We start from the raw sequence: 24974 nt of genomic DNA on the forward strand, positions 1-24974 counted from the left end.
TCAAATAGCCAAGTCATGCACAAAATGAGACCAGATCGTGTGATAGATTATTATGCACATATTAATTGTTGCATTTATTTGCATAAGGATTTTTTTGGGATTATGTTTAGAATAAAGTTTGATCAGAATGCATAACACTTGATAGAAAATGGATTAGATTGTGTGTGTGACTGATCACACACACATGTGAGTTGATCAAAGGTGCAAATGTCCACCTTAGATTTGTAGTCTGAAAGAGGCCTCACTGTTTTTGCCAGATATGATCTCCGTATAATGGGCTCAGCTAATATGTAAAGACGATGGTTAAACAACAGAGATGATGCCGGCTGATTTTTCATATATTTTATGCATCCCCCCCCCCCCCCCCCCCCCACACACACACACACACAGACACACACACACCAGACTAATAAAAAGATTTTTTTAGACAGCCCATAGAGGTTAATGAAATAGCATTAGCAGGACATTTCTTCCTGTAGTTGAAGACTGATGTACTAATGTTTCTGGGATGGACTTGTCCATATTGACAAATATAATAAGTAAATAAATCATACATTTTAAAAGCTCTTACCAAAAGATAACCAGACTCTAAAAGTGTAAAAAACCCAAACATGTTTGAAATTCAGATCCCTGTTCAATGCATGAGTTCGACTGAATTAGGCAACACATTCTAAAAATGTCTTTTTTTTCCCCTTTTTTTTCCCCTTACTTTTAAATAAAGTAATGATTTTTTTAACACCGGAGGGAAAAAGCACAAATCACTTTTTTATGATACTTTACAAAATGTTTATTAGTCACATAAAATAAGTCAGTGACTGCTTTCAATGCAAAAATGAAGAGGGAAAAAAAACTTTCCAAAATGTCAACTAAAGGAAGTCTGATGTACAAAGTTTAACACCACAAAAAGGTAAAGATAAAAGAAGTTAGATCACAGAATAATAGACACACTTCTGGATCGAATAAACATCAGCTACACTGATAATAATAATAAATGTAATCATATATAATGAGGATTATAGAGACAGAAATCATAAACTCACTGAGTCTTTTAAAAAGTGAAAGAAAATAGTAAGAAAAGAAATTGCCTTGTGTTTTATAACACAATTTTTGTTCAAATCACATTTTTTGTTGTTTGAATCTTGGGGTTTAAAAGCACTTAGAATAAACTTTTGGGGTCTTTTTTTAATTGTTTCGAACAAACAAATTAGTGCAATATAATAATGTACCTCTAAAGCTTGGACCAATTTAAGATGTTGGATTTCCAGATTCATATCCTTGTCCATGACAGAAAGATATGTCTCCTGACATAACACCTTTAATCATACACTGTGTTTTCTCATTGTTCTTAATATACATAGTATAAACAAACAAACAAACAAACTACATAGAAACATGCAATAAACTTTTGTACATGAAGATTAAATCTCCTGGCACGCTGCATATTTGCTGGCTTCTGATAAATACAAGTTTAATAACTACGACGACCACAACGATAACTACATCTACATATAACATTAAACAGTGCCTGTAATTCTTCACATACAAGTTTGATATATACAAACACGCTTAAAATTATTGGATTACTTTAACAGTCTTCTGCACTGCATATTTTTATACTAGTTAATATATAAGTAGTGTGTTCTTTACACATTCTTTTAGTAAGTTTTAGTGCTACATGGCAAATTTCATGTTACAAATTACAAAAACAATCGAGTGCCTATAAAAACGCTGCAAAACAAATTTTTTAAATTTTTTAAATTAGTAAATAAAGGTATAAAATCTCCAAATAAAAAAATCCCCTTAATTTCCAGATCTTTTCTTTGGTTTGGAGGGGCAGTAAGGCTGAGATGTAATATGGTGAGCAAAAAATGTATATTGTATTTTTACATCAGGCACAAGAAAATTAGCTGCATGCTATATACCATTTCTACACAATCTTCTCTATAGAGTGTATATAAGCATTGGCATTATTTGAGCCCAGTAATTTTGTTAGCTATGATTATGCTCAAATTCCAGGGTTCACAGCTTGACACAGTGGTAATCATCAAATCTTATTTCTGTAAGAGTGCATAGTAACTAAACCAAAAGTCACACATTGGTAACATTAAAAAATATTCAGCAAACATTGCACTTCTTATAATGACAAATCAATCCACTTGATATAAATGTTGTTTTTTTTCTTTTGCAAAACATCGAAGATGTAAAAAGTTTACAAAAAATTTAAAGTTTATGTATTCAATTGTAAAAAAAAATAGGAAATCAACTGATTTAAAATGCATAGGTAATAACATTTCTAGATTGATCACATCCAAAGTAAAAACATTTTAAATTCCTTAACGTTATTTGAGACCTAATTTTGCATTTTATCCAAACTGGATCTAGACTGGATTTGCTACTCGAGAGGACCGTACTTTGTAACAATCACTAAAACTGGTTATAAGTATAAAGGTTTTACAAAAAAATTAATAAATAAAAACATTTATTGTGTGACTGCACATGCTTCAGTGTTAAAAGTGCGGATTAAAACTTTAAGAACATTACATGTTTCTTTTTCTTTCATGCCCTTAAAATGAACAACATTTAAGCGTCTTAATGATTGTTAATAAAACCCTACTGGTTAAATGCATCATTTATTGAATTGAATCTCTCAGCTAGAACTTAGGGAACCCTGAGATATAAAATTAATGTAATTATGCATGAATTCAAATAAATAATGAAATTACAATGATCAGAATGCCAATTATTTTCATAAGGCCAATACTTTTGGACTTTAAATCATTAAAACTACGCACTGTATTTTGTTTAAATGCCAATTCCCACTGTTAAATATTTATATGTAAGTTTCACAATATAATTACATTATATAAAAGACAACAGGCATAATCATCTTATATGTTATATTCCTACATTTTATGATACATTTATTTTTTCATTACTATATTGTAATTCATTTATGTACCTGGAAGCACCTATTTCACATTTGCAATGCTAAATTACATGAGCAATTGAATCACAGTACATCAGACAGCTTGACCTCTTAATAGAAGTTTGTTAAGTAGCAAGCATTAAAAAAAAAGTTATTTTAATTTTATTTACACAAAGATACCTTGCCTGCAAGGTGTGCAGAAATATCCCTTGTTTTTTTGGTTTTATTTTGGAAAACTGTTTAATAATCAATTTGTTATTTTACATAATTTTTAGGAAGCAGTAAAATTGATTATTTTTTAAAGACTAGAATCCTGGTTTATTTTAATTTTCCCTTTCCAGTATTTAAACATGTGTAGAGAGAAATTCAACACCTCAATTTGATCAAAGGTGCACAGAACAACTTAGGTAAAAAAAACATTTGTGGATAATTTCTGTTCATTTCAGGAACTGAGACCAGCAATTCACTGCAACACTGCTTTGTGTAAACTAAAACACTTATAGATAAATAAAAACATCAGCTATTAAAACAATGCAAACTACTATTTAACCCAACATTTCCACTGTTGCCTGGTCCTTGCTCTCCAACCAATCAAAACTAGCAGAATTTACAGTGTCGCTGCAAATCTGTTGAAAAATTGGGTCATTCTTTAGTTCTTCCAGTGTCTGTTCTTCATACTGTACTTGCTGCTGACTTGATGCTGGATCAAAAAGAAGGTTTGCATCTAAAGAGTTTAAATCATTCATGCTACTGGAGAGTTCAGAGGTCAGTTGCATATCACTCGGAAACTCTGAACCCACAGTGCCAAGTTTGGTTCCCTGGCCTGAAAGCTGTGAGACAGTGTTTAAGTCTTCATCTAACAAGTCTTTATCAGTTGTACTGAAAAGGAAAGACTGCTGGTGCTGATGTTGCTGGAGGCCATGCTGTGGTGGAACCATCAAGACCTGATTTTGCTGGTCTTCAAACAGCTGCTTGTTCTCTTCTAAGACTGACTGCTCTTGAGTCTCCCTTGAGAAGCTTATTTGCTCCCCTCCATTGTTCTTCATGAGATAAGCAGGCTTTGTGTATTTGTAAGCCGAGGAGCCAGCCGAGTTAATGGCACTGGAAGGAAAACCAGGAACAGGGGATGCTTCCAGAATTTGTGAGAGGTTCATACGAGCAGTGTAACTGGATGGCATATTGTTCATGCCAAGTCCACGTACGACATTATCTCCATCACTATCCATCTTGTTGAGCAGGACATTCGTAATGTTTTTAGGGTTGTTTGTCTGACCACTGGCTTGCATAGGCATTACTTCTGTCTGCATCATCACAGTAAGTGGCACTGACTGACTCCTCTGCGCCATGCAAATACTAACGCTAGTATTTGCTTGACTGTTAGCGAAGATATTCAGCACTTCCGGTGTCACTGGTGAATTGAAAGGAGAGACCACATAACGGCGGACATTGGGATTTGGGGTTCCACTTAGGTTTCGCTGCCTGACTGCTGGGCTGACACTGCGGCAGCGGAATGACGCAGAGGAAGTACTGGTTTTGTTATCAAGAGGGGCTGGAACAGCAAATCCCTCCTGTTTGTTAAGGTTTGCCATGCTAGCCACCTGCTGCTGGACTGGTGAAATAGGTGTCAAGCGACTTATGTGTATGTCATGGTGCCTGACTGGTGATGGATATGTCTGGCCAGGAATGGCAAAAGCGTGAGGTTTTCTGAACTGGTTATCTACCAGATTCTGGTAGTTTGGCAGAATATTAATTCCATTGCTAGAATTGCTACTACTGCTATTGTAGTTATTATTCATCCAGTCCAACTTCGCTTTATCTGGGTGGGTGGCCATTGGTCTTTGCATCGGCTTGACTGGACTGGATGAAATAGTGCTTCCGTCATGGTAACTTGTGATGCTGGAGTTGATAGGGGTAAAGGCAAATGGGTTCCTACACTCAACAGGACTGGGTGGAACACCACTACTGCAGTTTGAATGTGGTGTTCCAATTGGGGTTTGGCAGCTGCTTCCCAGAGCACTGTCCACAGGGGTGGTAGGTGCAAAATGTGAACAGGGGCTCTCACGGGTCAAACCCTGCCCCACTCCTATCATCTCTGTGCCTTGGGTGGGGGTGTGGATAGGTGTCCTGCTAGTGTTGGCCAAATTGTAGCAAGAAGGGGTGGCCCGATGACTGGATATCATGTTTTGCATTGCAGGCTGTTGACTTGGTATTGCCATATCCACACAGTTGTCAAAGCTCTGCATGGAACTGTGCATTTTCATCTGTTCTTCCATCTGAACTAGTTCTTCTACAATACTGTCCTGAGTCATATCATCATCATTAAATGGGAAGTAACCCATATGGGGCTGAGATGAGACATGTCCCACCATATCAGAAGTCATCTGTATCAGTTGGCCTGTGGCAGTAGGTTGAGATATCACAGGAGGCTCCATAACAGCACTAGACATGTGGTGCTTGTTTTTTACAGTGCCCTGCTGTGAATAAATTTGTTGCTGATTGACATCATGCTGATCATTATTCCAAAGCACAGCATTCAGATCACATACTGCAGAGGAGCTAGACTGCATGAATTGAGTATTTTTGTTTTGTAGCAATGCCTGACCTGGGGCGCTAACAGTGCGAGAAGCTATTGGCTTGCTGTTCATGTTAGTTGAAGACCCTTGCCACTGTCCTTGGGAAATGCTTCGTGGTCTGTTAAAGGTCTGAAAGCTTGTATTCCTTACTTGACAATCTTGGCAAGGGCCACTCACAGCTGTGGTACCCATAGTGGTATTTTTTACATTAGCCGAGGATCCTTCCCATTGTCCCTGCAAGATGCTTTGGGACCTGCCAACAGTCTTGAAGTCAGTATTTCCAATTGGACTATCAGAAAATGCAGGGATATGGGTAGTATCACTGGAGGTATGCTTCACCATAACTTTTCCAGCAGCTGAAGTAAGTTTACTTTCTGGTTCAACAGGACTCTCTGACCTGGAAACATTCTTTTCTGCAATATTCATAGACAATTGTGCATCTTCATTTCCCTCGGAAATATAAATTTTTTTGACAGGTGTCAGACTTGGATCTGGATATAATCCTTGTCTCTTGCGAGGGCTGGGAGACGGCATCTCCTTGTGTGGTGCATCCTTGGGTGGTGTCATGTATGTGCTACTATTTGTTGTTGAAACACTGCTGGTTCTTTGACCGCCTAGGTCTTTATATATGGTGCTGTTAATTGGATTGTTATTGCTGGCAGCCACAAAATTGTTCTTAATAGGGAGCAAAAGACCATTAACTTTGTTCCCTGATTGCCTGTCCGATTCTGCAGACATTTTAGCTAGAGGTGTAGGCACACTTGCAGCTCTGGGTTTAAGTACTCTTTCTACTTGAGTACCCCCAGCAGTTGTCCCACCCTGTGCTTCTCTAGCTCGCACTGCAGCATCAACAACATCCATCTCGATGTTGACTGCTGGTGTTGTGGTTGTTTGTCCTGGCTTTGATAGTGTCAATGGCATTGCGGCTATGGAGCCACTACGGACATGTGTAAGAGGTTGTAGGTCATCACTATGGCTGGTGATTCCAGCAGAGGCAGGCCTAGCTGTGGTGGCAGTAGTGCTGGTGGTGCTGTTGCTGGGCCCCAGAGATATGGCAGTCATTTTCACGAGGTTCATGGAACTGTCCTTAGGTGTTGGTACAACAGTTTTAATGGAGCTTTTAGTGATAAGAAGTGCAGAAGGTGAACGTAGCGTGATTGCGCTAGTTGTCACTGGTTTAGGCAGTATTTGGGGGTAGCGATGGCGAGTTGGACGATCACCAACAGGACTTGCAGTGACATTCTGAGGGGTCTTTGGACAACGGTTCACTGGCTGCACAGATTGGGTGACCATCTGAAAATTGACAGGGAGCACCTTGCTTTCCGCTGTTGCCACCGGAACAGGGCTGGGAGACATTAGCTGTCTACTTCTTTGAACCTATACAACAAAGCAGAATGAACATTAGATCAATAATGTGACTAAATTGTACGTCTATGCAGTTGGCTATACAACTTGAAGTAGTTACCGTAACTGGGCTAGGAACTGTGGTTACCACAATGCCGATGGTGGGCTGTGGTGAAAGTAAGGCGGGGCTTCCACATGGGATTCCTGTGCTTGCACATGGAGTAGTGACCCTTTCTGCCCTTCTTCCCTGAGCTTCAGGAGGAAGCGGGGAGTGAAGTTTCTGTTCCTGCTGCTTTTTCTGGATCTTTCTCTGGAGCTGCTGCTTGGCATCGATAGAAGGGGATGTCAGTGTTTTCACCTGAGGCTGGAATGAGTGTGCATCAGCTGTGGGCATGAATGCAGATGACTGAGCAGACATTGGGGCCCCTACGAACATCAAGATAAACTCTGTTAATCAAATGTTTTACTGCTAACTTACAATTTAAAATGTATATCATGTTGGAATTCACAATTAACACACAATGGTTACAAAACCCTCTGTCCCTGTTGGGGAACCCCATGTCTTGCAATTGATGATAGTTTCCCTGCTATAATTCAACCACTTCAACCTATGAAGGACTGTTAATTAGCAGATTGTTAAAACAAGTGTGCTGGACAGGGGGTTCTCCAAAACGAGGAAATCTGTACAATGTACGTGATCACAAAGCAGTTTTAAAATGTTTTCACATTTGCAATGCTAAATAAAATGAGCAAATGAATCACAGTACATCAGACAGATTGACCTCTTAATAGAAGTTAAGTAGCAAAAAGTTATTTTAATTTTATTTACACAAAGATACCTTGCCTGCAAGGTGTGCAGAAATATCCCTTGTTTTTTTTGGTTTTATTTTGGAAAACTGTAAAATAATCAATTTGTTATTTCATCGAATTTTTTGGAAGCAGTAAAATCGATTATATTTGAAAGTCTAGAATCCTGGTTAATTTAAATTTTCTTTTCCAGTATTTAAACATGTGTAGAGAGAAATTCAACACCTCAATTTGTTTAAAGGTGCACAGAACAACGTAGGAAAAAAACAGCATTTGTGTATAATTTCTGATCATGTCAGAAACTGAGACCAGCAGTTCACTGCAACACTGCATATATGTTATATATGTTATAATTTTGTTCCTATTGTTAACTTTAACCCCCTTCTTTTACCCTGAAAAAAATCTTTTGGCACCTGGTTTGGCTTCTTTTGGTGGCAAGTTCACAGCTTACATGTGTTATGAAACAAAATGGTTCTAATAAATGAATGAAATGGTACATATTTGAATTAATTGAAATATGTGATGATCCGTGACAGTAAAAACTAATAATATTATAGTTATAATAATAATATTTATTAGGGTTTGGTGTTCATTGGATCCATTTTAAGTGGTAAATTTAAAATATCAGCATATTGGCTATGAAATAATTAGGGGAAAACATACAATCCTATATACCGATATTGTGTTTCACACCAACAGAGGGAGGTATTGTATAAAGGTAAATCTTGGTCTTAGACAAGTGCTCCACACCTGAAGGAGATCCTGTCATTACAGTGAGAGCAGCAACAGACTTGGTGCTGATGTAGTGGCTGTTCAGCAGGAAGCGTGCCAGGTCCTCCACACTAACAAACTGCCGACTCAGCACTTTCTGAGCCCACTCACACACCAGATCACAGGCAGCAGAGCGAACCTCATCCTCCCCGCTGGAGTTCTGCCCAGTAAGTTCAAACCCCTCACACTGCCACATAAAAAAGAGAGAGACAGACATACAATGAAGTGAACATAGACATGCACTGAATGAAATTAATCAAAAATGTAGAAAATATTGATTACCATATTTATATTTTTGCTCTTAATCTCATTGTGTATATTCCTTTATCTGCTTACTCTGCAGTTAACTACTAGTACTAGTACCTGTACTCAGGCACTTACCAAGCTAATGTAATCTAATCTAAACTCTTAATATTACAGTGCTAAATAATTAAGATACAATTTTAAAGATTAAATTAAGGGCTTTATACTTTTTTTTATATAAATGCACAAACAATCTTACCCCATCTCCTGTTTTGTGTACATCCAGATTTGGAAGAGACGGCATGTGAATGAATGGCTTCTTCCTCAGGCCACTATAGCAGTATGTGAGCAGGTGTTAAGGCAAAAATGTTTTCTCAGTTTCTGCACATTTTCATTTTGATATGCATGTGACAAAAAAAAAAGGTTTTATAAAGTTAGCTTTAAAAAGCACACCATTGGAATGCTCCAAAATAAAAAAGAAGTGCTCATTGAATGCAAACTTTGTATACCTCATTGTTATTAAGACGAGACAAACCTCTGTGCTAAACCTAACTGCTAACATGATTGTCTAGAATTTATTGGTCAGGATGGTGTTTATTTTTTTTTAAATGTGTACATCAGTTAGGATTATCTATACAGACACAAGAGACCATCCTGTGTGCCTGCTTTTAAATCTTTTACTGGCTGACAACATCAAGGCTTGGAAATTTACAGGCCAATTTTTACATATATACCGTAATTTCCGGACTATAAAGAATCCATATACAATATATACCCATATATAAGCCGCACCCACTGAATTTTACAAAAATTTTATTTTTAACATAAATAAGCCGCACCTGTCTAAAAGCCCCAGGTGTCTACACTAATGAACTTTACACAGGCTTTAACGAAAGACACGTTACACACGGTGTAACGGGTAAAATATGTTGCGCTTCCTTTAGGAGCAGAGCGGTATTTTGGGAACAGCCTGCTGCCGCATTTTCCTGCTATTACTGCATGTGTGCAAGACGAGGAACATGTCATTATTTTCTGATGCTCATTTCTAAGTTTCTTTGACTAACACGTAACGCTGTTTCCAAAAAAAATTAAAAAGCACGAGTTTTGGAAACCTGTCTGTGCTTATATGATTTCTGTTGCAACTGGAGTTAGTGAGCTCTCCCATGACCCAGTATCTAAACAGTAGCCTACCAAGTAAGTCATTGTTCACTGTCTCCCTCCTTCCTTCCACAACTATTTCTCTCGAGAGTTTATCTTTTGGCATCGTCGTGCGTTTGGAAATTTCATTGGTCTAATGTTATGGAGTTCAGGTTTTTGGCTTGAAGTTTGTGAAACCGGGAAAAACCCAGGAAAAATTAATAAATAAGCCACTTTGTTCTTTAAGCCGCGGGGTTCAAAACGTGGGAAAAAGTAGCGGCTTATAGTCCGAAAAATACGGTAGTAGTAATGTACAAAATGTAAAGAAACACCGTGAAGCAAAGACACATTCGAAAATGAACAAATTAAAAATTGAACCATAGAAGAGCCCATTATAAAGAACAGTAAAAAGTAATACACAGAGTCAATATTTGGTGTGACAACTACTTGCTTTTTAAAAACGAATTGCCCTGTATTTCAGAGCATCATGAAAATCCGCCACAGTTTCTCTGGAGACTCTTGTCACACTTGCTTCTGTTTTTGTATTACGCAATATGTAACTTTATTACTCAGTAGCTCCATGCAGTACTGGGAAATAGAAACGCAGAATGAACATGGAAATGTGTAAGCTCTTTACAGAAAGAAAAGTTCAAAATGTTCTGTGTTGGTATGAAGATGGGTTTGATTTCGTAAAGGGGGTTGAGGGAGATTGCTACATGTATTAGATATCCGTTTCTCTGGCAACCGTCATCAACAAACTAGAATTATTTTGGAACAGCACCACTGAGGAAATATAAATAGTCTCTATTTGTGTATGCACTTTTAACCCTGATGTTATCGCACACATATCTGATCATTATTGTTCAAAGGATTTAATAAAACACGCATTGATAATTCAGGGTCTAAAGCTGTTTGGGGTTTTTAAGGAAGAATATATAAATAATCTGTGAAATGCCCAAGAGTGTCGTATGTGAAAGAGGAGCCGCAGTAGAGAACGCTTCCTGAAGGTCAGAAACATTCCTACTGCCACTCTGTCTGACAGCAGCACGTTGACGCTTTATTCAATTTTCCTCATCTATATTTAGGAAGTGCATGAACTACAACAACAGATGTCTGACAGTTCAAAAGGATGGTAACAAACAGTTTCAGAGAAGGATATTTGGATTTGCCCCTCATGCCGAGCCGGCGCGCCTTCATGTTGGGAAAAACATTCTTCATGATTTTTCCAAAGTCGGCAGCACTGAGAGCGTGATAGCCCAGATTGTCACAATAGCTCCTGAAAAATATATGTACGTAGTTTGAAAAAATATATAGAAATAAAACCTGACTATACAAACTTTTTGATGGTAAACAAAACATCTTGAATAATTGAATGAGCCATTACATTCATTAACGTAACATTGTCTCTCATGGTGTTCCAGAACCATGATGTATATAAAAACATTAATATAGAGAAATGTTAGGAATCTTTTATATATTAAAATATCTCCTCCTTATAACCTGTTATTCATTTATTAATTATATTTATTTAAATCATTTGTTTTGTGATAATTCCTCACTTGTATTCATCGAAGACTTCCTGTTTGGGAAGCGAGGTATCTGTGTGCTCTTCCAGGTGATTCCGAATCCAGCTGAACGCATGCATCTGCTGCATCCGGCTCGAAGAAACACAGCTTTGTTCACTGCTGGAGATACAACATCATCGCTGTTTTACAATTTTTTTTTGTTGTGGTTCTAACAGACATCATGTCATTCAGCACACACCTGCATCATGGGTTGCATGTTAATATATTAATATAAGAACCACCTGACTGAGTGATGATCAGACAGTAAAATGTATTTAACATTGTCACAATGTGTAACTGTACTTTTGTGAAAACACTCACATTTTGTCACTGCCACTGCTGCTGGGGCCCGAGGGCAGCTTGAGGTAGAGGTAAAGTTTCTCAATGTCTGTAAACCTCTCCACATCTTGCTGCAAAAGGACATGGAATGAAAAGAGAGTGAAAAGGAGAATGTGATCATTTTTGTCCCTTTTTGATATGCACATTCAATATTTACAGTATAACAATATCTAATATCTACAGTAAAATGCCTATATTTTAATATATGTCTCTTTATTTATCTATTTATAGCAAATGTGATCTAACAAAAACATAACACAAGTCCAAAACTTTGATTTTGAAAATCTGGAGTAATAAGAAACAAAATCCAGACAACAAAAAATTAAGAAATTTGATATAATATAATTTTTACTGAAGGCATCAAAACTATGAATTAACACATGGAATTATATACATAACAAAAAAGTGAACTGAAAATATGTCATATTGTAGGTTCTTCAAAGTAGGCATCAAGAGAATGCCAAGAGTGTGCAAAGCAGTAATCTAAGCAAAAGGTGGCTACTTTGAAGAACCTACAATATGACATATTTTCAGTTGTTTCACACTTTTTTGTATTGTATATAATTCCACATGTTAATTCATAGTTTTGATGCCTTCAGTGTGACTCTACAATTTTCATGAAAATAAAGAAAACTCTTTGAATGAGAAGGTGTGTCCAAACTTTTGGTCTGTACTGTATATATATATAGTTTTGTCACTAGAATATGAGTATCATTATCATTTATAATAAACAAACACAATAAGCACCAGGATGTTATGATCTAAAACATGGTTGCCTCTGCCATGAGGTTGATACGTAGCCTCGGATAATGACCACAACATACATCCACAGGGGGATAAACTCTGTGGATGAAACTGTGGATCTGGAAGAAACTGTGAAACACTATAAAAATAAATAGTGGATAAAGATTGTACATGGATATCAATCCTTCAAAATGTTAGCCAGTAGTCTGATGCTCATTGTATTGTGAGTTTTCCAATTTAGCAGATAGTCTTCTTGGCAACAGGCAGCACAACATATAACAATGCCAAATTTCTGTTTGGAAGATTAATGTTTAAGGAATCCTGAAGTAGACAGAGTGGTGGAGATATACTGTATGTATAAATAAGCACTATTTAAAATACACAAAATACACAAAAATGTGTATATATAGTTTTTGGAAAGATGTCTATAGCTAGGCATGACCAGAGGGCATGGAGTTAGATTTCTGCTGTATTTTCTGTGCAGATGATGCATGAATGCTTGTATCTGTTAATCCCATTATATGCATTTTTCTTACACAGGGTGAAGGATCTTTAAAGGTTATTCACGGGTCTCTGAAATCATGTTTGATATTAAAGAAAGAGACTCTGATGGTAGAAGAGGGAACGCTACCCCAAATATTTATATTGAACGTGCCAATTATTTTTAAATCACTGTTTTGTACGAAAAGCACATACTACTTAAAAAAAATCTTTCCGGCTTCCTATATGAATAGGACCAAAACAGGGAATAAAAACACACAAACACATACACAGGCAGATCATTCAGCCCAAGGAAATGAACAATTATCCCTCTTTATCTCTGTCTTTCACACACGCCTGCTCAGAGGTTTGTAATGGCATTAAAAATGTAAGAGCCGTCTCTACATCTTCGTCCTCTCCCCTGACTTTACTCCTCTTCAAAGGGAATTTGAAAGATGGCATGGTGCAGCAGAGCTGATTGAAATTCTGTGTGAGTAAAAGGTAGTGCGTGCATACACACGCACACATGCACACAAACTCTCTCTCTCTCTCTCTCTCTCTCTCTCTCTCTCATTGCATTTCTCTCCAGCACATGCAGATCCTGACACACACTCTCACTCCACAAATCACTACAATAAAGACTTGCTGTTATTGATCGTCTAAAGAACGAAACAGCATCAACACACAGGTCTTCACTATTTGGAAAAACGTTCAGTATTCATTAACTTAATCATGAAAAGAAGACATTGATGCTGATATTAAAGGGTTTTACAGTGTTTCAGGGTCAGGGATTGGACACATTATGAATAAACAGAAAATAATTTCATGTCGTTTCATTTCAAAAGCATTCAAGGGCATTTAGATTTTGTGAATGCGGTAAGAATAATTTGCAGAGTGTCGTGCCTGTGTTACTGCTATATATTTGGAGTATTTTTTCTACTACATCAATCATTTTCTGCTATCTTTGTTGTCTTTCACTTCCCTGTCTGCTGTTACAGGCATCTGCCCTGTCCAACTGGCGGAGGAAGAGGTGTCGCAGTTATTTATAACGATAATGTAAGTGTCAAACAAAGACCTAGACATAAATTCAACGTTTGAAGATCTTTACACTAACATGATAAATGTAGCCAAAGAAAATAAGTCTACCCATTAAATTCTGCTAAAAAATATTTTTTCAAATCCTGAAATTACTTGGTGAATTTGGAAGGATATTTTTCTTTCTTTAGATTAGTATTGAATGTCTGTGATGTTTATATTTATTTGAATAATCCTAAAGACCCTTTGACAACAGTGACAGTGTCTGTTCTAGATTAGCAGAGATCAGAATGTATTGGGGCTCACTTGTTATGGTGGACACACTCTAGATCTAATAGTAACACTCGGATTAAATATAGGAAATATAATCATAGTTCCAAAACTTGAAGATATTTTAGATCATTTACTCATCTCATTTAAATTATTCCTATCATAATACATGCACCTCGCCACATTACTGTGTCAAATGCAATTCCATTTAGCTATTAATAGCTAAATGTGTTACGATCTTATCAACTATGATCACTTTCTGCCCATACAGTATTCCATCAGAGAGAAAAATCTGTTGTGTGTCAGAGACACACCTTAAAACGGACCAGCCAAAAATTTAAACGCAAATGGCATCAAAACAAATTGGTAGTATTTAAATGGCATGGACGAACAGCCTCTTAAGCTATAAAAAAGTCACTAGTGATGCTAGATCAACATTATCTCGCCTACCCTAATAGAACATCAGTGATTTTTTTCCCCACGAAATTGGTTATGTACCAAAAAACGTTAAAGCTTGCACGTATCAAACCAATCCAGTGACGTTACAAAGTATAGGCTATTTTGCAAAATCAAGGTTATTGGTGTGCAACATGAAGAGCTTCATTGGAGAGCTACATGGAATTTTACACAGTAAGTGCAATAAGGGAAACCTTTGATATTAGTACTCTAGATAATGCAGCTCTAGTTTGCACACACCCTCATACATTGCACTATGCTGGCTGTTTCACCACACCAGAGCTTCATGTTCCTTTTTATTGAATATACACAATCACATGCGGAATAAACCCATCTTGCATGTGCATAGTTAATAGGAAGAACTGTGTAAACTAAATGATGTGTGCAAATGTCTTTTATTTTGTACATCTTGCCTGTACAAATGATGAAAAAATAATATTGAAGAAGAAATGTGTTTAAACCTGCATTATGGTCTGGAGTGTTTGTCTTTGAATGGGTCTCATGTCAGTTTATTCACACATTTTATACACACAATCCAAAGGCTCGTGATTCTTCTATCAGCACAGCCAAGTAATTCTCCTGTGAGAAAGAAGGCATGCTGCCCCAAATGTATCTTTTTTTAATTAGCGTGGTGTTCCATCTCAGGTTTTTTTATTTGTCTCTACATAAAGGGCTGATAGACACCGAAAGCCTAAATTTATCTACCGCTGACCTCATATGGGTGTAGCGGGGGTTAAAAAAATAAATAAAAATGGCCCCTGGATGCAGACATCTTGGAGCCAAACATGCTGCTATTTTTGTAGATGGTAAGCAAAGATGTGATGAAAACACACACACACACACACACACACACACACACACACACACACTTGCACTAGTGGAACTCTAACTGGACTAGCACAGCATCACTTCACTTTGAACTTACATCTTAATACACTTTAATGACAATGACATCACACTGATTCACTTTAATCTGTACTTCTGTCATACATGTCCATCCATCCCTTCTTTTTATTCATATATGTTTATACATCTGTATACTTTTTGATAGAGTGTGTGTTTTAATATTCTTTTATACTTATTTTATTTATTTTTACGTGACTTTACTCTTTTATTTTTATCTTATATTGTATTTCTTTTATGTTTACAAGTTGGATAGTTGTAAAAAGCATTTCACTTTATGTCATACCATTGCATACAGAGTGCCTCTACCAGACAGTGAAGTGAAATATCTCCAATCCTACACATCAAATGCATCTTAACTAATCACAGATGCTGAATTTGGTACAGCTTTTTTACCAAGGTGCCAAAACAACCAAGAATCATGTGGATGGAGCTGGTAATAGCACAGATCCTGACAATATTCACAGGATCGTTCTGACAATGTTTCGGGGTATAAAAGCACAGTAGTCTTTTTCCGATTTGTATTTATTTTCCTACAGAATGGTTTTGTTCAAGTTTTATTATGTGATTTGAGGAGAATCATACTATAGCCTGTGTATTTCCAAAATGATAAAAAAGCAGTGATTTTTAACATCTGGTTTTCAGTCATAACTCAATTGTTTCATTTATTTTATAGATTTTGTGAAATTGTGATTTTAAACATTTGTTTTAGACAAATGTGTTTAGCCCTAGAAGACCATTTATTAATGTATTTCTCCCCTTTTTCTTCTGTAGACTTGGTCCATTTTACATGCATGTGTGTGGTACAATGCCTCAATGATTATTGGGTTCTTACACTTTTTCACAATTTCAATTTGCAAAAAAGACTTTAATTCTACCTTTAAATACTACCTTTTAACACTTACTTACACCATATATCTATATGATGATTCTTGAGTTTTAATGTATTACAATGAAATAATAAAAATGATAAATCCATGTTTCAATTTATTGAATAATTATTAATTTGCTTTTTTTGTTCCACGTGATCATCTGTTTAATTATCTGAAATTCATGGAAACTCACCAAGATGCTGTCCACCTTCGACTGTATAGATTTGCTGGGGAAAAAAAGGGACAGAAAAAGTATATTAGTAATGACACAAGCGTAACAGAAGTAACACTTAAAGCCCTATTTATTAATAAACCGGTGGCATGTGAAATATGCTCCCAGCTGCCAATCGAGCCCTGGCCGAGTCATACCGATATATAATCACAGGAACACATGCTGAAACAAAAAAAGAGTTGCAAAACAGCAAGACCCCAGCAGTCATACAGGATGAGGCTGGAACCGGTATAAACTTGTATACAATCTATATACAGCTGTGGAATGGCACATGGTTTAATGTGGATTTATGGTAACATTAGACAAGTGTAGACTAAGGAGTCTAAAGTGTATATAAAGTTTATTTAGTCCTGCAATGTGGTTTAAGTGCAAATAACAAATTCTAGCCCTGGTGTGAAAAGCAAAAAAACCTTTATGCAAGCTCATTCATATTGTTTGTAAACAAATTGGCATCAAATATATCAACTGCATTCCATTACATCCCATTACACTTCATCCCATTACATATTTTGTTTAGTTAAACGTTAAACCAACAGAACCAATAATCTCTTCTACTTTCCTTCAAGCTTCATTTTGCTTTTTAAATGTTGTTCATAACAGGATATTTTTCTGAGAATACAAAAATGAAAACCAATCTGAAGTAAAAATGTGCATGGAAAACCAACATGCCATAGGATTGGTCTGAGGAATCATTCAAACCAATCATTTGTATTTGTTGCTTCACACCATCATATGCTATTTGAAGAGAATTATGAAAATCTGCTTTCAAATATCACTTGTCATTGAAAACCATTGTTCTGGGTCATTTATGTAGTGAAACGCATGGAAATAAATGTACCACACTTTACCACTCCATGTTGCTGGGGTGATATCAATGACTGTACCCAACTTGCGTAACTTTTATTGTGCATATTTAATCTAAGGTATATAATCAGAATTAAAAGAGAATTTAATTGTTGTTTATATATATATATATATATATATATATATATATATATATATATATATATATATATATATAAAATTACAGTACTTTTTCTTGCAAATCAAATAGAACAGGTAAGCGACAAGGAAAAGTACCTTTCAAAAGACACTTTCTCACTTGCTACTGGCAAAAACTTTATGAAATCGGATCAAAATAAATCCCTGTAAATTTATCGAAATAAAGAATATATAGAAACGTTTGCCTTGTGTTATGTAAATCATAGGCAGGTAATCAAACTGTTGTTTTTTATTAGAATAAATGGAGGGTAAACGATTTTTGAGCTGATACACACATCTGTATTAATGCATGTAAAGGGATTATATTTTTATAAATGACTGCTCCATGGTGTGTTCTTAACAAGGAGGCTTGTTTTCTTATGGAATTATTTCTCTCTTCCTGAACAATAAGTGATGTCATGTTTAATCCTAAGAATAGTCTACACCCTTGAGGGGTGGACAAATCACAGCCAAGGGGACACAGGATAAGTGGATTCTAGGTTACTGCTTGCTAATTATTGGTCTATTCTCAAGCGCTCAAACCAAATGTTGTGGCTCCTATTACAGGAGTCTTTATGCACATGCTAAAATGACCATTTGAGTGGAGCTATCAGTGAAGCAGAGCCTAAATTCTGAGACAGAGGAAGGTAGCACATCAGCAACAAATGTTTTTATGGCTCCACCTACATACAGTGGGGCAAAAAAGTATTTAGTCAGCCACCAATTGTGCAAGTTCTCCCACTTAAAAAGATGAGAGAGGCCTGTAATCTTCATCATAGGTACACTTCAACTATGAGAGACAAAATGAGAAAAAAAAGTATTTGGTCACCTACAAAAAAGAAAGATTTCTGGCTCTCACAGACGTGTCACTTCTTCTTTAAGAGGCTCCTCTGTCCTCCACTTGTATTAATGGCACCTGTTTGAACTCGTTATCAGTATAAAAGACACCTGTCCACAACCTCAAACAGTCAGACTCCAAACTCCACTATGGCCAAGACCAAAGAGCTGTCAAAGGACAACAGAAACAAAATTGTAGACCTGCACCAGGCTGGGAAGACTGAATCTGCAATAGGTTAGCAGCTTGGTGTGAAGAAATCAACTGTGGGAGCAATTATTAGAAAATGGAAGACATACTGATAACTGATAATCTCCCTCAATCTGGGGCTCCACGCAAGATCTCAAAATGATCACAAGAATGGTAAGCAAAAATCCCAGAACCACACGGGGGACCTAGTGAATGACCTGCAGAGAGCTGGGACCAAAGTAACAAAGGCTACCATCAGTAACACAGTACTGGATTTTTTTTCTCATTTTGTCTCTCATAGTTGAAGTGTACCTATGATGAAAATTACAGGCCTCTCTCATCTTTTTAAGTGGGAGAACTTGCACAATAGGTGGCAATTTTTTGCCCCACTGTATATATAAGGGTGTAACAGTACACAAAATTTACGGTTTAAATAATATATTAAACAATATTTTATTGTATTTTATAAAAAAAATTAATAAATCAAAATTAATGCAATAAACCTTTTTAGGATATTATATTAGATATAATATTATATTATTAGATTACATTTAGATTGTTTAAATTTAAGATTAAATATTGTTTTATATTGATTACATTCAGTAAAATTGAACTAAATTAAATAAAATTATATAAATGAAAAAATGTAATAATTTACATTTGTTAGACCCCATTTGAGTAATACAGGTGTGTGTGTGTGTGTGTGTGTGTGTGTGTGTGTGTGTATATATATATATATATATATATATATATATATATATATATATATATATATGTATGTGTGTGTGTGTGTGTGTGTGTGTGTGTGCGTGTGTGTGTGTTACATTTAATATTTAGTTTTCTAAAGATATGAGCTACTTAACTGTTCTACTTATTTTAGCATATTTCAACAAATGTACTATTCCTTCCATTCTTCATTCATTCACTCCCTCAATATGTGGAATTGTCAGGATTTTCTCCTCTTAAGAGGAATTCTTAAATTTGGACATAAAACACGTAAGAATCAATAGAGCTAGTCTTAGTTTGCCAACGAGGAAGTGGCTAGTGACTAATGCTAGCGCTATAGATTTCAGAACTTTTCATTTGACTGCAAGTTGTATGCTGCATATAACTGTAAAAATCTTGAGTGTTAACAACTAGCCACTTCCTGGTAGCAGCTAGCAATATTGATGTGCAAAACAAATCCTATTTCCGGTAAGTGAGTGGCCACACTTTCTTTTTTATACCCCAGGCATTGTTGGGAATGTCTTTTAAGTTTCAAAAGAATTAAAAAGAAATGCGCTTAAAGTGTAAGGCGGAGAACAAACAAACTTGCGGTCCGCTACTTTATATGTTCCTTAGGAAACTTAGATTTTAACTATGTTCCACACGTAAAATGTTTTGTGTTCAGTACACGTGTGTAGCCCTGTACCGGAATATTTTGGTATAAATACATGTTCCATTACACCCCTAATAATAAAAATAATAAAAAAAAAAAAAAAAAAAAAAAATAATAATAATAATAATAATTTTCTATTTCAGCCTAATTTCTCCCTATATGATAATAAATGGTCACACACAGCACACATAAACCAAATGCATGAAAAATTTACAATAACTATAATAAACTAAATACAGCAGTCTGACTACTTTGAGATGTTTTTAATACAATTATTAAAAAATAATGAACTTTTCAATTAAAGGAATCAGTCAGAAAATGCAAGAAAAAACTAAAAGCATTTAAAATATTAGAAAATGCAATAGCAAAAAAATTACAAAGAATGAGAAGAAAATACGAAGAAACATGCAAAAAAAGAGAGCAGTTCAATTATATGTAGAGGTGTAATGTGTATAGCTGTAAAGAGGTGTAAAGAGGGGAATAGAGATGTGAGGAATGTATAGAGGTGACTTGTGCAGATGTGTATAGTATAGAGGTGTGTGTAGACATATGTAGAGGTTTGCAGAGATGTGTAGGGGTGTGCAAAGATATGTAGAGTTGTACAGATGTGTGCAGACCCGTGCAGATGTGTATAAAGATGTGTAAAGATGACCTGGCATGCTGCCTTATCTTTCCTAGCAAGCTCTTCAGGATTGTTTAGAGCGTGCTAAATGGCCCCTCATTCCCAGCCACCCCGGGCAGACGTGCCAGCATGCCAAATGCGGAACAGGGCTATCAATTAACACTGGGGCTTTAGCTGACCTTTAACAACCACTGCACAGGGTAAATAATTCCACTTGACTACTGTTGAGTCTTTCAAAACATGCCGTCATATTTCTTTTATATAAGGAATAAATACCAAAAACTCAACGCAAAATTAAGACCGGAATCACAGAAGTCCAAAGGAAACATATCTATTGGAAATGCCACATTAATCACATTAAAGTAAATACACTCACTATTTTCCTCTTGTAAAGGGGAGTACAAATATTCACTTCATTCTATGTGCCGAGCCACAATTTCACTTTTCTATAAAAAACATTTCTTTTTACACTGTCCGTGAATGTTGTATATGAATAATAGTATAGGATGTATAAATAATCTCGATGTAACAGAGTTAAAGGATGGAGAGTGTGTGCTGGCCTAAAAGCACTACACAGCTGTAGACTGGAAACATGCCTCGACATGTAAAATCAAAGCTGCTGCTGGAACTGGGTGGAGGCTGCAAAAAAACTGATCCCTGTTTTCAAGTGCACATTAAAAAAATCTAACTGCTGATCTTTTTAAACAACTGCCATAATTATCAGTAAGTCAGTGTCCACATATACTGTTAGGTATAAATTACAGATTTTTTTTCTGGGTTGTGGCCCACTGAAAAGTTCACCAATTCATCATCATTGATCTTAATGTTCAATCACTCATCACCATTGTTCCCAACAACCAAAAACTCATAACCATTGTTCCCAACAACCAAAAACTCATCACCATTGTTCCCAACAACCAAAAACTCATCACTATTGTTGCCTATGACCAAACACACATCACCAATGTTCCCAATGACCAAACACACATCACCAATGTTCCCAATGACCAAACACACGTCACCAATGTTCCCAATGACCAAACACACGTCACCAATGTTCTAATGACCAAACACACGTCACCAATGTTCCCAATGACCAAACACACGTCACCAATGTTCCCAATGACCAAACACACATTACCAATGTTCCCAATGACCAACACACATCACCAATGTTCCCAATGACCAAACACATCACCAATGGTACCAATGACCAAACACGTCACCAATGTTCCCAATAACCAAACACACGTCACCAATGTTCCCAATGACCAAACACACGTCACCAATGTTCCCAATGACCAAACACACGTCACCAATGTTCCCAATGACCAAACACACATCACCAATGTTCCCAATGACCAAACACACATCACCAATGTTCCCAATCAACAAACGCACGTCACCAATGTTCCCAATGACCAAACACACATCACCAATGTTCCCAATGACCAAACACACTTCACCAATGGTACTAATGACCAAACACACATCACCAATGGTACCAATGACCAAACACGTCACCAATGTTCCCAATGACGAAACACACATCACCAATGTTCCCAATGACCAAACACAAATCACCAATGTTCCCAATCAACAAACACACGTCACCAATGTTCCCAATGACCAAACACACATCACCAATGTTCCCAATGACCAAACACACTTCACCAATGTTCCCAATGACCAAACACACATCACCAATGTTCCCAATATACAACACTCATCATTGTTCCCAGTGACCAAACACACACCACCAATGTTCCCAATGTACAACACTCATCACTGTTCCCAGTGACCAAACACACACCACCAATGTTCCCAGTGACCAAACACACATCACCAATGTTCCCAATGTACAACACTCATCAATGTTCCCAGTGACCAAACACACACCACCAATGTTCCCAGTGACCAAACACACACCACCAATGTTCCCAGTGACCAAACACACGTCACCAATGTTCCCAATGTACAACACTCATTAATGTTCCCAGTGACCAAACACACATCACCAATGTTCCCAGTGACCAAACACACATCACCAATGTTCCCAATGTACAACACTCATCAATGTTCCCAGTGACCAAACACACACCACCAATGTTCACAATGACCAAACACACGTCACCAATGTTCTCAATGTACAACACTCATCAATGTTCCCAGTGACCAAACACACACCACCAATGTTCCCAGTGACCAAACACACATCACCAATGTTCCCAATGTACAACACTCATCAATGTTCCCAGTGACCAAACACACATCACCAATGTTCCCAATGACCAAACACACTTCACCAATGTTCCCAATGACCAAACACACATCACCAATGTTCCCAATGCCCAAACACACATCACCAATGTTCCCAATGACCAAACACACTTCACCAATGTTCCCAATGACCAAACACACACCACCAATGTTCCCAATATACAACACTCATCATTGTTCCCAGTGACCACACCACCAATGTTCCCAATGTACAACACTCATCACTGTTCCCAGTGACCAAACACACACCACCAATGTTCCCAATGTACAACACTCATCACTGTTCCCAGTGACCAAACACACACCACCAATGTTCCCAATGTAGAGCACTCATCGATGTTCCCAAATAACAATTACTCATCACAGCTGTTCACAATGACCTCTCTTTTATTGTTTTTTTTTGTTTAATGTATGAATATTTCTAAAAAAGGCACACTTACATGTTATAAATGTGTTATAAATGTATATTTTAAAATCTCTGTATATTAGTTGGCACTGCACAATTTCAACACAGTGTTACACAATTCAATCAAATTACAGGAAAACAGAAAAACGAGCATTCTGTACATTTTAAAATAACTGTATTCTAATGGAATGCAAGAAAAAATAAGAAAAAAAAATCTTTATCTTTTAAAGTAAAGTCTTTGGCTATGCAAATGAGCCTGACGAATCAATGCATAAGCAAATAAGAGTTGACGTCATCTGGTGTCTAGAGACTTAATGAGCCTGCACTGGCAAACATGAGATGAGCACGAAGCAGTTCTGTCAAGACCAAAACATGCAGCTTGTTGTCTAAGTTTTTCCTTGCCACAGTCGCCATGGCTGCACATCAGGGATAAATACACATCGTTCATTCGTTGTGAAAAGCGCTATAGAAATTAACTTGACTTGACTTGACACACACACACACACACACACACACACACACACACACACACTTTCATAAATAAAGCCTAGGAGGTCGTGCATGACTTGTGAACACAGCAATGCAACAACATTAGTCCCTAATCATCGTGAAGAAAGTTTAACTGAAACGAGAACATCTGAAGTTAGTAAGTTAGTTAGTTACTGGTTAGTTAGTTCATTAGTTACTGGTTAGTTAGCAGGGTAGTTCATTAGGAACAGAAACACACTCCACGTGAGTTCACATGGCAGATCCCTAAAATCCGACTGACCTCAGCAGGTGCACTCACCAGATCGAGTTCTTTATTTTCAGCTGGAGTGCGCTGCTTTCTGTTCCTTGCAGTCCTGTAGGAAGCAGAGAAGATCCGGGCTGAGGGTGCTGTCCCTGCTGTTGCTGCTCTTCAGCCATCACAGTGATGAGATTCGGGACGGATGAAGAAGATGATGAAGATGAGGAATAAAAGAGTGTGGGGGGGAAGATCCCTTACAAACAGGCCACGACCTGAACCACGGAGAAACCCCACGGTGAAGCAGCACTGTCCTGGGTATTTACATTACGGTCCTGATGGGGAACCTGGTCGCTCCTCCGAACTCCTGCTCCCGACCGCCGCCGAGCGCTTCCAAATCATGGCTTCAGCGCGGATTTTCCTCCAGCGTGGCTTTTTAAAACCCAGTAGGCAGGCAGACGATCAGAGGGACGGACTGAAGCCCTCAATACAACCTGCTTCATTTCACTGTCACGCACCTTCTCCGAACAGGAACGAGTCGATTCCCATTAAAGCATCGATTCTAATTCCAGTGGAGTCGATTCCGCATAGGGGTTCTCCATAAAGTTCTCCAACTCCAACAATTCAAGTGATACGCTTTAAAACATGAAATTCAGTAATACATTCACTAATAAACAGCTACATAGGCATCATAGGTCATCAAATCTATACAGGCTGAACCTTTACTGCTTGAGCAATCACAATCATTACTGAATGTGGCAGGCCATCAGGGCCAGCAAGGCCTTCTCTTCTGGCCTAAACTCTATCCAAATCACTGACTTACATTTTATATATTATTTATACATACAGTATATACATACAT

General features: G+C 37.1%; 1 protein-coding gene and 1 long non-coding RNA gene across 4 annotated transcripts; one reads left to right on the forward strand and one right to left on the reverse strand.

Moving 5' to 3' along the window:
* Positions 1 to 768: 768 nt before the first annotated feature.
* Positions 769 to 24799, reverse strand: rfx7a (regulatory factor X7a). 3 transcript variants are annotated; one of them, XM_046840865.1, is made up of 9 exons: positions 24176 to 24799; positions 16659 to 16692; positions 11688 to 11776; positions 11361 to 11483; positions 10961 to 11077; positions 8924 to 9008; positions 8401 to 8608; positions 6965 to 7269; positions 769 to 6876 (listed from the first exon to the last, which is right to left on the reverse strand). In XM_046840865.1, the coding sequence occupies exons 1-9, from the start codon at positions 24292 to 24294 to the stop codon at positions 3472 to 3474; spliced, it is 4485 nt and encodes a 1494-aa protein (XP_046696821.1). In that variant the 5' UTR covers positions 24295 to 24799; the 3' UTR covers positions 769 to 3471. The 3 variants fall into 3 exon arrangements, with proteins under 3 accessions (XP_046696821.1, XP_046696822.1, XP_046696820.1); XM_046840866.1 differs by having other exon boundaries at positions 6992 to 7269; positions 11361 to 11486; XM_046840864.1 differs by having other exon boundaries at positions 11361 to 11486.
* On the forward strand, positions 8447 to 9163 carry LOC124380100. The gene is made up of 2 exons (XR_006924603.1): positions 8447 to 8588; positions 8951 to 9163. It is a non-coding gene; the product is annotated as an uncharacterized LOC124380100 (long non-coding RNA).
* Positions 24800 to 24974: the final 175 nt, after the last annotated feature.

The sequence above is a fragment of the Silurus meridionalis genome, chromosome 26, assembly GCF_014805685.1.
Source record: "Silurus meridionalis isolate SWU-2019-XX chromosome 26, ASM1480568v1, whole genome shotgun sequence".
NCBI classification, from domain to species: domain Eukaryota; kingdom Metazoa; phylum Chordata; class Actinopteri; order Siluriformes; family Siluridae; genus Silurus; species Silurus meridionalis.